This window comes from Protomyctophum bolini (genome assembly GCF_963924005.1).
Source record: "Protomyctophum bolini genome assembly, chromosome: 3".
Taxonomy (NCBI): domain Eukaryota; kingdom Metazoa; phylum Chordata; class Actinopteri; order Myctophiformes; family Myctophidae; genus Protomyctophum; species Protomyctophum bolini.
In genome coordinates, this window is record NC_137864.1 from 46,687,369 (window position 1) to 46,701,211 (window position 13,843).

General features: G+C 43.2%; 1 protein-coding gene across 3 annotated transcripts in view; it reads right to left on the minus strand.

Annotated features, from left to right (window-relative positions):
• The window catches only part of LOC308310782 (VPS10 domain-containing receptor SorCS1-like), a 176,162-nt gene that overhangs the window by 12,532 nt on the left and 149,787 nt on the right, over positions 1–13,843 (minus strand). For all 3 annotated transcript variants that reach the window (XR_013963536.1, XM_080757205.1, XM_080757204.1), the window contains exons 17-22: positions 10,362–10,475; positions 9,432–9,603; positions 7,782–7,968; positions 5,364–5,497; positions 3,562–3,685; positions 2,535–2,647 (exon numbers count right to left, since the gene is read on the minus strand). Coding sequence is in view for 2 of the 3 variants with exons in the window: in XM_080757205.1 (XP_080613331.1) it covers positions 2,535–2,647; positions 3,562–3,685; positions 5,364–5,497; positions 7,782–7,968; positions 9,432–9,603; positions 10,362–10,475 (844 nt within the window). In the remaining variant the exon portion in view is untranslated. The remainder of the gene's footprint in view (positions 1–2,534; positions 2,648–3,561; positions 3,686–5,363; positions 5,498–7,781; positions 7,969–9,431; positions 9,604–10,361; positions 10,476–13,843) is intronic.

The following is a 13,843-nucleotide window of genomic DNA, read 5'->3' on the forward strand; positions in this document are numbered from 1 at the left end:
TCATTCAACGGAAAATAGGCGGACCATTGGCAGTTCTACAAGCTCACAACTTGCATATCAGCTTTGTGCCAATGATATTTGCCGTTAAAGGGGGGAAAGGAGGGGACCATGACAGTTCAGACATCTAGGGCACCTTCGTTAAAGCACTATGTACTGCACTATCAATCAATTATGGTGTGTATGATTATAGGTGAAGCTACCCGGTATAACAACAATGCATCCTTTACCACCTGCTACTTCAAACTGATTAGCGCATAAGTGCATTATTCATTCATATGATTGTGAAATAGGTCATTTCTGCGTAAGGTCCATTTCAATAACAACAATGTTGTACTTTTACTCAAGTAATATGTTGAATGCAGAACGTTCTCAATGTCAGTGGTACGCTACTTTTACAAATTAAACAAGACAATGAAAACAAATCTGAGTACTCCACCACTGGATTTATACGTATTTATACACAATGGATGGATTTATGCACAAAACAAGAAAAAAACCAGGGCATTTTACAGTACAACAGAGTTGCTAGGACCAGTTTTATTCTGTTTAATGTGTTGAATGCGTACAAGGTCTTCTCATGCTAGCTCAGTGGTTCAATAAGTACTTGAGGGGGTTCCGGGCCCCAGCTAAATTATGTTCATATAGCATAAAATATGTATTAACACAGTAGCATCAGAAGAGTCAATTTAACCACTTTATACTGTATTCAGCTGTTTGAAAATAGCACATCTCCAAGCTGAGATTGGAGATTTTCTAAACATTTTGTGGAATATTGTGAAAAATGTGGGGGTCCCGGGGACACAAAATATTTTCAGACGGAGGGCCGTGGCCAAAATATCAGTTTAGGGGAGGGGTTTGATATGAAATTTTATATTTTTCAAAAAGAGCAAATCTACAAGCTTGCGTCGCGGCAAGATGTGAGCTTGTACTGTAGATCTGCTATTTATTGGAATAGCTAATGTATGATAAGTGGTTAAAATGATTGATGGGGGGGGGGGGGGGGGGGGGGGGGTGTACGTTAACTAATGGTCTAGTTGACGTACAGTATTTGTGGTGTTGCTTTCAATCAGAACAGAGTCATGTTAATCTGTACTACTGTACAGTATGTGTGTGTGTGCTGCTTTTATTTTAGACAGTGCGCCTGCCTCCATGACTCACCGCAATTTTACATTAAGTATAAAAATGCATAATATTTGTCATGTATTTCATTGGCACTTCCCAGAAGAAATCGATTGTGAACCGAGAATGGCGTCACTCTATTCCATAATGGACCAGAAAATAAATCAAGTATATTTTGCATATAGTGCTTTCAATCTCTATTAGTGGCCTGTGCATGAGATGTGACATAGAAATAATCTTTTCAATACCTTCAAAGAAAATAAACAAATAAATAAATAAATCCATACACTATACACAACATCTTCGTTTGAACTGCACAAACATGGCCCTGAACTTTGAGCTAACGGTAAAGCCCAGTTCTACGTTGATGACAGGCCAGGTCACCGCCATAATGTCTGATTTATACTCGGTTGCTTGCCGTGTCACGCAACTAAGTATAAACCATTCAGAATGATATCTTTTTTTCATCTTCCCTTGCCTTGCCATTGATCATCATAAAAGTCAGACTCATCTCTCAGAGTGCCGCGGGGTCACGCTCTATTCAAACGATCCCCCGTGGTCCCATGAAACCCAATGGTGGAAAGCAACTAAGTATGGAGTATTTTCCGTTTTCTGTACTTTTACTTCTACTCCACTATACCTCAAAGGCAATAAAACCTTTGCTGCTAGATACTTTGCAGATGCAAATTGTTATAAAACATACATTAACCACTTTAGACCTGTTTTATACATACTAGGCACTTTTCAAAAGGGGATCTCTCATGATGACGTCAAAGAAAAGCACCCACACACTGTCAGGAACTTTTGCAATTTCCTGACAGTGTGCGGGTCCTTTTCTTTGATGTCACTATCAGAGATTCCCTTTTGAATATATGCACTTATTATTCAATAATTAAATACATAAATACATAGGACATTTGGACATAGCCGATCTACAAGCTCACAACTCGTCACATTGCGATGCGTTGTGAGCTTGTAGATCTTGATTTGATGCCAAATACCTTTGTACTTTTACTCGAGTAACATTTTGAACACAGGCCTTTCATTTTTAACAGAGCTATTTTTACATTGCGGTATTTGCTACTTTTCCCTGAGTAAAACATACGAGTACTTCTTCCACCACTGCCGGCGGGCGGCGGTGCTTTAGCGGCCTGGTGCGGCCAGACTCATAGCGAGGGTTCACTATATGCAGGGAGGAAACGTCAGTGAATCCTCGCTATGAGTCTGGGCCGTGCAAGGCTAGCGGCGCTATGATTCTCGGCCGCGCCAGGCTAGCTGCGCTATGAGTCTGGGGCTAGTGGCGCTATGAGTCTGGGCCGCGCAAGGCTAGCTGCGCTATGAGTCTGGGCCGCGCAAGGCTAGCGGCGCTATGAGTCTGGGCCGCGCAAGGCTAGCTGCGCTTGGCAGCACTATACCTGGATCAGAGCCTTCCTCAACACGCGGCTCACGTCCATCCTCCACTCCGGCACGTCTGGGTTGTGGTCGTCCAGATTCGACGAGAACGCCAGCAGATGCGATCTGAAGTACTCTGCAAAAAACATAATACAAACTAATAAAAAGCAGTGGTGGAAAGTAACGAAGTACATTTGCTTAAGTACTGTACTTTAGTACAATGTTTTTGAGGTATTTGTACTATACTTGAGACTGTCAACTTTTCTGTACGTTATTCCTTCTTGGGTGCATACTTAGTTTAGACTAGTCATTGGTTAGACATGGGTTAAGGTTAGGTTTAGGTGTGCTGCCCCGTGGGAGGTTAGGTTTAGGGTGAGGGTTTGAGATAGGTTGTAGTTGTAGGTCTAACCAATGACTAGTCTAAACCAAAAACTGTCTAAACTAAGTAGGCTACTGCTCAGAGGGGGGTGCATACTTACCCCTCAGAGGCAAATATTGTACTTTTACTCTACTACAATTGTTTGAAAATAGCCGATGGTATTAGCTGGTATTTTCAAAAGATTTTCATTCATTGGAAAACATTAAATGGGACATTCTGCATAATGAGCACTTTTACTTTAGGTATTTTAAGTACATTTTGAAGCCACTACTTTTGTACTTTTACTCAAATAAATGTTGAATTCCAGACTTGTAACAGAGTATTTCTACATTACAGTATTGGTACTTTTACTTAAGTAAGAAATGTTCGCACTTATTCCCACCACTGATAAAAAGCCTTGTCGAAATAGGATTTCATTCCCCCTCCTGCTGCCATTAAATGCAAGGGTTCGGCCATTAATTCACCACCAAGGGAGCGAGCTAAAAATCTATCCGAGACTGATAGTATTTACTTTGTAAACGAAAAAAAGGGAAAGTTTAATTAAAGTGGACCCTGGCGGCATTCCTTGGGTGTGTGTGTGTGTGTGTGTGTGTTTTTTTGTTTTTTTTTCAGCGCTGTATGAAAGTCCCAGTGGAGGAGGGAGGTAGGAGGAGGAGGAATAGTGGGCTCACCGTGGACAGCAATGTTTTTTCTGTCCTGCAGAATAGCGCTCCCAGCGGACACCTGCACGGTGACTGTGTTTATGCCTTCCCGGGAGAACGTGCACGCCACGCTTCCCTCCAGGGTGATTACAGGCTGAGAGAGAGAGAGATATGAGGGGATAAAAAACAGGGAAGGTGAGGGAATTCCTATGGGAGACCCTTATCAACGCCTGGTTAATATCTCATGCTATACTGTTATTTACACTACAGAAGTGTCATCCAGCCAACCACTGTGCACGCACGCAAGCGCGCACGCACGCATGCATGCACATGATGCACACGCACACGCACAGTCGCACACACACACAAACACACACACACACACACACACACACACACACACAAAAATGTATTTACCATTTTTAACAGAAACCCTGAAGCTTAAAATTACAGATATATAAACTCACAACCTGACGCAATGTGAGCTTGTGTATCTGCTATTTTTGGTGCTCGAAAAAAAAAGACCAACCTCCAACCTCTAAATTTATCTGCGCTCGTGCACACGCACGCACACACGCGCACGCACATGCACGCGCAGTCGTAAACACACACACACACACACACACACACACACACACACACTACAGTCTCAGAGGAGCCACATCCAGCCCGGTCCACAGGGAGTTCCTGTGTGACACCGCCGGCTCCTGCTGTCGTTTTTCCACATCTCCATTTGATCTTCAAATGGCTCAGAGATGCTAATACTGCCTCCGTTTATCATCGGGCGCCGCCGAATAAACACATTCACTGCAATTATAAAGACAGATATGTTTCTAGGAATGAGACACTAGTGTCCCACGCACGCCATAATGTATACTATATGGCAGCCAGGTTTAGATTTAACTGTGGCATTCAGAGCCACGCGTCAACTCTTGCATTACAGGCCCGCTATACACTTGGTTGTGTGCCGGTGTCGTGCATATAAAATAGCCGAGCCACAAGCTCACGTGACATGCGTTGTGCTGAGATACGTTGGGAGCTTACAGTACATGTACATCGACTATTATCAATGTGCGACAACAAAGCACAACTGTGCATAAATCACCAACTTATTGCACACACATTTATCTTTGAAAACCAGTGCTTCATCATGCATGAAGTAGTGACAGTTTATGCGAGCAGTTTAGATGAATCACGTTATTTATCATTTAAGTCTCTGGGGATTGATCAACTTAGACCTTAGTTGGAAGAGTGTAAAAGTAAAAAAAAATAATAATAATAAGATGGACACACTTCAGTGGCTATCAGTGATTGAAGCACGGTTGTGTGTTTTAGAAGTCAGCACGCCCTGCGACTATTTATCCCATTCTGACCTGAGATCAGATTCATACGAGGTTTCCACTGGACACACACTGGTCTGATTAACCCATTCTGACCTGAGATCAGATTTTAAAAAATGTCAGTCGTTCTTCGATTTTTCAAAAATAGCAGATCTACAAGCTCATAGCGCGCCACCGAGTGGCGCGCTATGAGCTTGTAGATCTGCTATTTTTCAATAGCTAAAGCATAACATGATGCTAACACCAAAAGGGGTTCCCGCCCAGAATGGGTTATCAGAGTACAGCAGATTACCGTGGCCACAAATTGCAACCCTCTGCACAGAGGCAGTCGAGCTGAATTAAGATCCCAACTCACGCATGAGAGCGCGAAGAAGTTGGCAACGCCGTTAATTACAAAAGCAGCGGCTGCCAGGAGGAGAGGAGGAGGAAAAAAGAAAAGATGCAAACGTGGAATGTAATAAAAGGTGCGAAAGAAAGCCTCCGAAGACGTACCTCGGAATTATTTCCGATCCACCAGATGTAGGTGACCGTTCCCACTTGGCTGGGCCACAGCACAGCAGTGAGGTTCACCTCCTTATTCTTCACGGCCACAAAGGGAGCTGAGAGATGGATGTGCTCCAGGTGACCTACTCAGGCACACAGATACATCACGGAGTGAACTCGCTGCTCTACTGCTGTGTGCAGCTCTGTCTGCACACAGAGACCAAAACACTGAGAGACAACAAGAACAACGCTGCAGTCTCTCCAATGCAAAATGTGAAGCGACGAGGGTTAGGAGCAGCGGCGTGGACGAAGCACGCAGACCTAAAGGACCACTTCACCCATGTTTAATATCTTCGTATAATTCATGGTCCTCACTAATGCCCATTAAAATTTGGTACCATTTTTGTCTGGTAACTCTGAGGGCTGTGGACAGCCTTGCAGTGACGACATCGATGGGGAATCCAAGCTAATAGAAGCTGCAGGTTTTTCTATTCCTGGAAAGTTAACATGCCATTAATGGATGCCATTGTATCTGCGTTAATAAAAAAAAAGAAAATGACCCTGCATGGCCCAGAAGAAAACCGCTCTTTTCAGGACATTCCCCAATCAGGGCATTGTACAGTACTTGATTAAATTGAATCCACCACTCGGTGAAACGCCGTTGCGAAGAGAACAATTTCACAACAAGGAAACGGCAACTTTGCAGTCTCTCGTTGCAAATGTGAAGCGAATGAAAGGCGGGACGACGGAGGGTTAATGAAAGGGTTGAGCTGTGTTCAGAATCCCTTCCCTGCACGGGGGACTGTTGGATACCATCTGCGTGTTATTTTTCATCTCGTGGCACTCCCTCCCGGAGCCCCGCGGTGGCTCTATTTGCACTGCTGGCACATTGGATTGACAGACTGGAGGGGAGGGGGCTCAGTGCTCCCTGATCAATAAGTCTGCTCCATTACATCTGTCACCCCCCCCCCCCCCCCCTAATACGCTCGGGGTGGTCACGCCCATCACGTAGCAGACAGCCTGTGGTTTGCAACACGCACCGGGGGTTGGACCGCTATGAAGCGTAAGTCGACTGGAGTGGAATTGTAATGTATTTTTACTATCTGGTGTTTGTTTGGTTACGGGAGAGAGGAGTGCGCGTGCTATAAACAGATAAGGTTTGTGTCACGCTGGGTACACGTTGACATGTGCAATTTCTTGTGTGTGTGATAAGGCCATACATAGCCAAAGAGCAATCGAAGAGAGGCCTTGTCTATACGAGTAAAACGCGGAATACGTTTAAGAACGGGTGGGGGTGTAGGGGAACGCGGCCTCGTGTGAAGGTGAGGAAACTCGTATAGACTGTAAACACAAATTCGCACATGCACAAAACGTTGCTGCCGGGGCAGAAACGTTCTCTTTCAACTTTTTTTTGTAAAATGAATGTCTCAAATCATCGTACAATCATTGTGCAAAAGTAGCAAAATAGCAGTTCTACAAGCTGACGACGTGTCTTATCGCCATCCATTGCTTATAGATTTTTTAATAATTATTAAAGTGAAAGTGGTGTCTGTGGATTTGATAAATCGTGAACCAATGAAACGTTTTAACAAGTGCTTGTTTCTGAATCATAAACACATTTGATCGATTGGAACACTGGATCTTTTTTTCCCATTTCGTTCGTATGTCCAAAACTGTTACTTTTCAGGGTTCAAATACAAAATTAGCAAATGTAAGCTTGCAGATCTCCTACTTTTGTGCGACACTAAATGTAGTACATTTACATTTACAACACCGACATAACATACTTATAAACCCTCCCGCGCACTCAGATCAGCCAACGCAGGGAAGCTGGAAGTACCTTCACTAAAAATGCCGGGACAACGCTCCACACGTCCCAAACTCTTCTCCCTTCTGGCTCCAAAACTATGGAATGCACTTCCCATCACAATCAGAACTGCAGCCTCACTCTCGCCGTAGTCTGAAAACCCACCTTTTCAGACTCCATCATGGCCCATAGCACTTGCCCTAGCCCCTTAGATAGCACTTTATGTAGACTTAGATAGCATTTTACGTAGATAGCACTAGAGTTGCATTTTATGTAGTCATAGCACTTTATAGTACATACAGTATGTATGTATAGTTTATATATATATAGTTTCATGATATAGATACTCTGTTTCATGACAACTACTTTTTATATATGTGATGTATGCCATGCTTTTTTGTTATTGCTTAATGTAAATCGCTCTGGATTAAGAGCGTCTGCTAAATGCCTAAATTGTATTGGCCGGTGGTGGACAACACCGACATACATACCCAGCCGATCGCAGTACTTGCTTGCGCAAGTAAATATGGCGATAAGAGGTGTCCGCCCGACTGTAAAAAGTAACAGTTTTGGTTTCCACCCCGACACAGTGACAGTGAATGGAAGGGTGTCTCACGTACACGTGACGTGCAGGTAGAGCACCGTGCTCTCTGAGCCCAGGCTGTTCTCTCCAGTGGCCGTCACCCGGTAGATCCCCACCGACTTGTACACGTGTTTGATGCCGTCCTCAATGGAGCTGACGTTGGAGTAGGTCAGCGCGTGGCCGTCACCGAAGTCCAATGTAATGCTGGTCCGGGTGCCTTCACCCTGCACGGGAGGGACACACATTGTTAATGGAATATATGCTAAAGTGAACTGCATTCACATGTTCTTGCCTTTTATTGATCGTGGAAAGTGGAGACAGACAGAAACGAGGGCAGAGAGACAGGTGATGGTTCTAATTTAACCATTATGAGGAGAATGTTTTTAGTTTTATATATTATTTTGGTTTCAACACGGGGTTTTCTGAAAAGGTTAGGGTTTAGGGTTCGGTGGTACCTGGTGGTCTGGACGTATTATAATATAAGGTCCTGGTTCAGACTTACATTATTCACTTAAAATATATAAAACTAAAAACATTCTCCTCATAATGGTTAAATTAGAACCACCAACGGGGAGTGACATACAGCAAAGTTCTGCATTAGGATCTTCCTATCCTGTGTTTAATATTAAAGAAAAATAATGGCCAGAACTCAATCAAAAATTGGTGAAAGCGGCCTTTATTGGCCATTATTTCTGGAACGGAAAGTCCAATCTGCTCTGCTCAGTTCAAAGCTTGTTGGATGTGACTTTGAGGACATTTTCGGGGGCTCTAGCAACTCTCGGGGGGTCACGTAGTTTGCATATACGGCGGACCGGCACTGTGGTTGCCTGTAACTACCAGTACATGCGTCTACTCACAGGGAGGAGGAGTTGGCGAATCATTGGTGTGGTTAATTGGGCTTTATCCAAAACCCACTGTACCCGGTCACCTACTATGACATCATATCGATGTCACGGATCTCCATATATGGGCATAAGAGGGAGACAGACAGACCAAACTTCCTTCCTATACAGCACATCACTCCCCTGGGTAGTACACATGGCAAGTTTGAGGTTGTTCAGGTGGACAGTTCTCAAGATATGCAGTGGAACACACACACACACACACACACACACACACACACACACACACACTCACACTCACTGGTGCATTTATAGAACACATTTGAAATGTCAAACATGCCCAAAGAGGACACAAAGAGAATTCTTCACAACCTCAACTATTTTATCCTTCTGTTACTTTGTTTTACACTGTTTTGACAGCACCTCAAACAGCTTTAGATAGTATTATTGTTAGAGGTCCAAGCCGTGAAATACAGGAACCCTGTTTTCATGATTTTCCTCTGATAAAAGTGTGCACGACCTGGAAAGACCTGAAACACACAAATTGGCCGGTGGGTTGCAAATTCCACCCACTATACTATAAAATGACACTCATTAACCTCAAAGCAGCGGTTATAATTATCGCATTTACGTTTTCACAATTATCTCGAAAACAGCTTGGCCTGGAGTCAAAATGATTTCATAATTTGAATCTTTCCAGTCACTTGCATCTTTCCTCCTGTTCTTTTGTTCTGATTTCCAATTTAGAGACGTTTTTTCCTATTTTCAACATCGCGCCACAAACCAATGGGCCATCCCAAAACAGTGATGATGCCAAATGGGAAATGACCCTTAAATGATCGTACCTCCTCCAGATAGACGAGGAAGGTGACATTGGTACCCAGTGTGGCTGTCAGACTGCCCTCACTAGTGACCAGGTAGAGCCCCCTAGGGGCCTGGATGGGGCATTGCTGTCTCCTGGCAGTGTACTCAGCAATCACTCCTGCTGTGCAGTTGTTCGATACTACCTTCCTGTAACTGGAGTCAAACACATGCATTATGTACAGTGCAATAGTGCATACACAGTGAAATCCTCAGGGTTCATGTATCCATTCCTGACTTACATATTATTCTTATCTTACAGTATTATATACTCAGTTGCATAGTGGGTAGGTTGCCCTAATAATCTATCAACTAATTCTAGAGATTGCGTCCTTGGCTAGAATGCGTCATCAGACGCATTCTTGCACTGTGATTGGCTGAGCATCGCATAACGGGTGTGCCACATGAGGGAGAGAGAGGATGGGGATAGAGAGAGTAAGGAGTACAGTACAGTACAGTACAGTACAGTACAGTACAGTACAGTACAGTACATGCGTGTGTGTTAATTTGGCTGTTCTTAAGCCTCCACAGGGTATGGAGTAGTAGTGCATGACAATTGATCAGTTAATATGTTTTGTATTAAAGGTCGTATGTAGTGTCGTAGAAGTATAACGTATTAAAATTGGCTACTTTCACTACTTTTGTGTGACACATAAAAACATAAAAAGTAGAAATATGGAGATATGAGGTTTCTGTACACACACGTATGCATGTGCACGCACACGCACCGCGCGCGCGCTAATCTGCTCATAAATTATCAGCTCTCTGTTTTAAGGCCAAATTGTGCTCAGCCAGCCCTCGTTTGAAACGAGACAGCAATCAATGCGCCCTGAACTCCTCAACTCAATGCAATTCACTCAAGGCTGTAAGGTCTGTGAGTCAGCGGCATGCTAATTCCATCGGCCCTCACTTACCCCGTGCTGTTGACAAAGGTTGTCCCAGTGGCGCAGCTCCTGGACGTGGCTGACGGATGGAACCAAAAGGCCGGCGTGCACTTGCCGTCCGTTCGCCTCTCGTAGCCGTAATCGCTGCAGTGACACAACCATGCCAAGGGGAACAGTGGTCAGGCAGTGCAGAGGAGTATTTTGTTGTGTTGGGTTTTTTGTTTGTTTGTTCATTGTTTTTTTAAAGCATCTTACTAAGACAATGTTTCTCAGACATTTTTCATGTTAAGGACCCCAAAAATTGATAAATGTTTGGGCGTGGAGCCAACACTTCCTCTGTCCTTGGTGTTGAGCTAAACTACAGAAGCTGAAAAATCTGTGATAAAAACAGAAATAAAAGGGCTCGCAACTAACTTTAGATGCTCCAGACTTAATTAAACAGCAGCAAAGATTATGTTCCGACCTTGCAGCCTTATTCAGGTTACTGAATTTGAAAACATTTTGTACACGCAGATTTTTTTTTAGAAATAGCAGATCTACAAGGGATGTACCACACTATATACATTCAAGCTATTATTATTATTATTCAGTGTTAATGCCGCACTCTGGCAACTCATTTCTACAAATTAAATGTTAAAATAACATGTCAAACAATCTGAGCATCTGCACAAACACAATTGGCCTGTGTTCGGAGGAGGAAAGCGGGGCAGAGAGGCTAATATTTCTCGCTACGCATACTCGGGGCGGCTGGCATGCACCTGTCAGCTGCAAGTGTTGGGGGGGAGGAGCAGGACAGAGGATTTACGTCCTCCCGGTGGGGGCTCCTCACTGGTAGGTGATGGGATACAACAGTAGTGACAACACAGAAATGTGTGAGGGGAGGAATTCATTGGTATAAAGACTAAATGGGGATAAAAAGAGGTAGGAAAAAGCAACTAGTACATCTGCAGTGGTTGTATAGGTGGAACCTGGTGGCGGGTAGAGCGCCTACCGGCTGACAACTGCCTGAAGTGCAATAACTCCACTGTCCAAGTGGGGATTGCCTTAGAATGGTTCAAATCCCGAGGTAGGACATAACAGTTACAGATTGCAGCTTTAATTGAACCCTCTTACGCTTTAAAATGGATACTGTACACATTAACACTGAGGAATTGACTGTGTATATTCTTAAGCTTTTTAGTCTCAAATACATTCAAATCGGTCCCTAATCTGACAAAATAATTGATCAGCACAGCATTTACTTTAGAAGGAATTGCAAATTTCAACCCCTTTGGGGGAATGATGAACTCCTTATTTGTTAAAACAACATTGACGCCAAACAACTGCGCTTTCTCCATTAAGTGCCTTTAACACAAAGCCCACAAGTTGTTTGTTCTACAAATTAGACGGCACAGCGCTGCGCTGTCCCCAAAAAGATAGAAACAAATTGCCCCAATTAGTGCGACATGCACACAGATGCAAAAGTGTTGTGATTGTTAATGAACGCTATTAGGCCGGGTGACGAATGGGTTCTGATGGAAGCTCGTTCCATACTCCCTCACTCAAGGGGCCTGTATATATTTGGGAATAAAACGAAGGAAAAAAAGGAAGGAGAGGGGGGAAAAAAGGGCTACATTTATAATGCTGATATTTCAAAGAAAACAGGTTGCGTAGATGAATCTTTAATGAAAAGAGCCACAGGCTATGGCTACAAAGGCAGCTTGTGAAGTACGGCGTGACGTCTTCCCTAATCTTTTAAGAGGAGGTAGAGGGATGGCAGACATTCAGCCACGAGCCCAGGAATACTGCGGTGATGCATCAATGCACACATTGTTGTATTACTACACTACACTTGTGAGTACATCACAGAGATTTTATGAATGCCATTATTTGTTTTCTATTTGTTAACCCCATAACATAGCGTTAAACGCATCGGGCTGCGACGTGTACTGTAGATCATCTGTTTTATGTGCGCAATAACGGCATGCAAGTATAAAACAGGCAGAACTCTCACCCCAAGCCATAAACCTAATGTCTTAATAATTGTCTAATCCTGATCCTATATATACCAAAACCTGAATCCCCAAACCTAAAAAAAATAATAAAGATGATTTCATAATTACGGGGACGTTGTTTGGCCCTCACAAGTGTAGTAATATAGGTACAACACACAAATATGCATGCACGCACATGCACATGCACGCCTGCACACACCATCACAGCTTGGTGTGTAGCAGTTGAGTGGTTTCATTTAGCTGGGGCAGAGCCTCCAGGAGATTACGGCAGCCCGAGCTGTTCTACAATTCTAATGTGGAAGACTTTATCCATGACGGTGATCTCCTAACTGTTCATCCTTCACTTTCCTTAAATCCCACTGCCACATATTATTGCCAACGTATTGAACAAGACGGATAGGGCTTTAGACCGGTGGTTTCCGAAACTCATCACCCTTGAGTTAAGTTTGGTGTCTTCCCGGGACACGGACGGACGGACGGACCGAAAAATACATCATGAAACCACTTGAGTCCTGTTTTAAAAAGAAATAGCTACATTAGCTTGAAGGTATACAGTATAGTGACAAGCTCACATGGTGTCGAATCACAGAGCTTATACTGCCCTACAAAGTCAAAGTGCAGTAACTATGTTTTTTGGACAAAACAACTTTTTGTGTATCCTAATGGTAAAATTAGCCCTTTGGCTTTGTACTGTACTGTAGGTCAGTAGCCTATAGAGAGTATGCACATTAGGACTGTCAAAAAAAATCGATTCGAGTTAGAATCGCGATTCTAATGCCGTCCGATTCAGAATCGATTCTCATTTTCCTGGCCTGGGTTTCTGCATAGTGCATTTACTACCAGCTAAGCTAAGCCTGCCAATTGTATTTATTTTACACCTGTTAATATTAATGTATTGTTCTGGTATTGAGTGAGAAGAGATTTTGTAACTTTTGTACTGGTTCAAATTTGTGCAAGCTAAATACATGAGACATCTTACTCTTGGATTTAACCTTTGTGTGTTTAAATCATTCAGTTGATAAAACCTTTACAATTATACAAGCTTTTTACTAAATGTACTCTGCTTTCATGCCAGAAGACTGGAGTAGATCATGCTAAAATTCTATTTAATTGTTTTTAATTTAAAAAAAAAAACTACTTTAGAATCGAAAAAAATCTTTTTTGAATCGAGAATCGAAAAAATCGAAAAGATCGTTTTTGAATCGAATCGTCACCCCAAGAATCGGAATCGAATCGTGGGACACCTAAAGATTCGCAGCCCTAATGCACATGCATGATTTGCCCATCAGGACACGCCCCCCTCATCTAGACTGAGTGGCAAAACATTGAGCAGCATGTTGGAGTGTTGGAGTTTAGAAGCGCTCGTTGGAAATCACTCAACCGTCCTGCGTACCACCTGTTTCTAAATGTCACATAATGCAGGAGGCAGCTAAATGTCATTGAAAACAAGCACTTCCAAACTCTGGCACTTAATAATCAAATAATCAAATGCAGGGCATTTCTTGACAGACAGTAGCT